This window comes from Pyrgilauda ruficollis, unplaced genomic scaffold (assembly GCF_017590135.1).
Source record: "Pyrgilauda ruficollis isolate IOZ18807 unplaced genomic scaffold, ASM1759013v1 scaffold29, whole genome shotgun sequence".
In the NCBI taxonomy this organism is placed as follows: Eukaryota; Metazoa; Chordata; class Aves; order Passeriformes; family Passeridae; genus Pyrgilauda; species Pyrgilauda ruficollis.
In genome coordinates this window covers 560839-562609 of record NW_024524266.1, presented here as the reverse complement: position 1 = coordinate 562609, position 1771 = coordinate 560839, and the positions used below count along the sequence as shown (strand labels likewise).

Here is a 1771-nt window from a genome sequence, read left to right as displayed (position 1 = left end):
TTGAGCAGCTCGAACCCCCTTCACCGCCGAGCCCCGAAAGTGATTTGCGAAAAGGAGAAAGTTTTTTGCCGGCAGGGTCGCCGATCGCCCTCCTCGCGGTTTTCTTCTCCTCCTTTTTTTTTTTTTTTTTTTTTTTTTTTTTTTTTTTTTTTTTTTTTTCGCACGGCGGTCGCTGCCTAGATACAAACGGGTTTCGCCTCGCTCTCTCCCCGGCCTCCCGGGCTCCTCTATGTTTGATTCATTTTTCACGTCTGGCACCGGTGGAAAATAAAAAAGCTATTTGAATGTACAGCATGATGATGGAGACGGACTTGCACTCCCCTGGCGGAGCCCAGGCCCCCACGAACCTCTCGGGGCAGACAGGAGCGGGAGGCGGCGGAGGAGGCGGCGGCGGCGGGGGAAACAAAGCGAACCAGGACCGGGTCAAGAGACCCATGAACGCCTTCATGGTGTGGTCGCGGGGCCAGCGGCGGAAGATGGCCCAGGAGAACCCCAAAATGCACAACTCGGAGATCAGCAAGCGCCTGGGGGCCGAGTGGAAAGTCATGTCGGAGGCCGAGAAGAGACCGTTCATCGACGAGGCGAAGCGGCTGCGAGCGCTACACATGAAGGAGCACCCGGATTATAAATACCGGCCCCGGCGGAAGACCAAGACCCTGCTCAAGAAGGACAAGTACTCGCTGGCCGGGGGGCTGCTGAGCGCCGGCTCGGCCGGGGGAGGCCCGGCCGGCGTCGGCGTGGGCATGGGCGTCGGCGTCAGCCCGGGCGGCGTCGGGCAGCGGCTGGAGAGCCCCGGCGGCACGGCCAGCGGCGGCTACGCGCACATGAACGGCTGGGCCAACGGCGCCTACCCGGGCTCGGTGGCGGCGGCGGCGGCGGCGGCGGCGATGATGCAGGAGGCGCAGCTCGCCTACAGCCAGCACCCCGGCAGCGGGGGGCACCCGCACCACCCGCACCCCCACCACCCGCACCACCCGCACAACCCGCAGCCCATGCACCGCTACGACATGGGTGCCCTGCAGTACAGCCCCATCTCCAACTCGCAGGGCTACATGAGCGCCTCGCCCTCGGGCTACGGCGCCCTGCCCTACGGCTCCCAGCCCCACCAGAACTCGGCGGCGGCGGCGGCGGCAGCGGCAGCGGCGGCGGCCGCCTCCTCGGGCGCGCTGGGCGCCCTGGGCTCGCTGGTGAAGTCGGAGCCCAGCGTGAGCCCGCCCGTCACCTCTCACTCGCGGGCCCCGTGCCCCGGGGACCTGCGGGAAATGATCAGCATGTACTTACCGGCCGGGGAAGGCGGGGATCCGGCGGCCGCTGCCGCCCAGAGCCGGCTCCACTCCCTGCCCCAGCACTACCAGAGCGCCAGCACGGGGGTGAACGGCACCGTTCCCTTGACGCACATCTGAGCCCCCGCCAGTACCGGAGCGCCGGAGGCAGGCACGGACGTGGGCACCGGCTCGGCCGCCGCCCCCGGCCCCGGGCCGGCCTGCAGGACTGCGCGCCCCGCCGCTGCCACCGCACGCTCAGCCCCGGCCGCTGCCCGCGCCCCGGCCCCGCGCCGCTCCTGCCCCGCTCCCAGGTTCCCCCCTCTTATTTTTGCCTCTCGCGCCCCTTCCCTTCCGCCCTCCCCCGCCTCTCTTTTTTTTTTCTTTCTTCCTTCCTTTTTGTACAGAAATGTTTTGATGTTCTTGTAATAATAATAATAAATAATAATAATAATAACGAGAGAGAAAAAAGGTAACGGTTGCTTTACTTACCTTTTTTTTTAGGACTA

The 1771-nt window shown here is 65.1% G+C and overlaps 1 protein-coding gene across 1 annotated transcript; it reads left to right on the top strand.

Annotated features, from left to right (window-relative positions):
* The first annotated feature begins 226 nt into the window (after positions 1-226).
* SOX1 (SRY-box transcription factor 1) lies at positions 227-1403 on the top strand. Its single transcript, XM_041472421.1, has one exon. The coding sequence runs from the start codon at positions 285-287 to the stop codon at positions 1401-1403; it is 1119 nt and encodes a 372-aa protein (XP_041328355.1). The 5' UTR covers positions 227-284.
* The last annotated feature ends 368 nt before the right edge of the window (positions 1404-1771 follow it).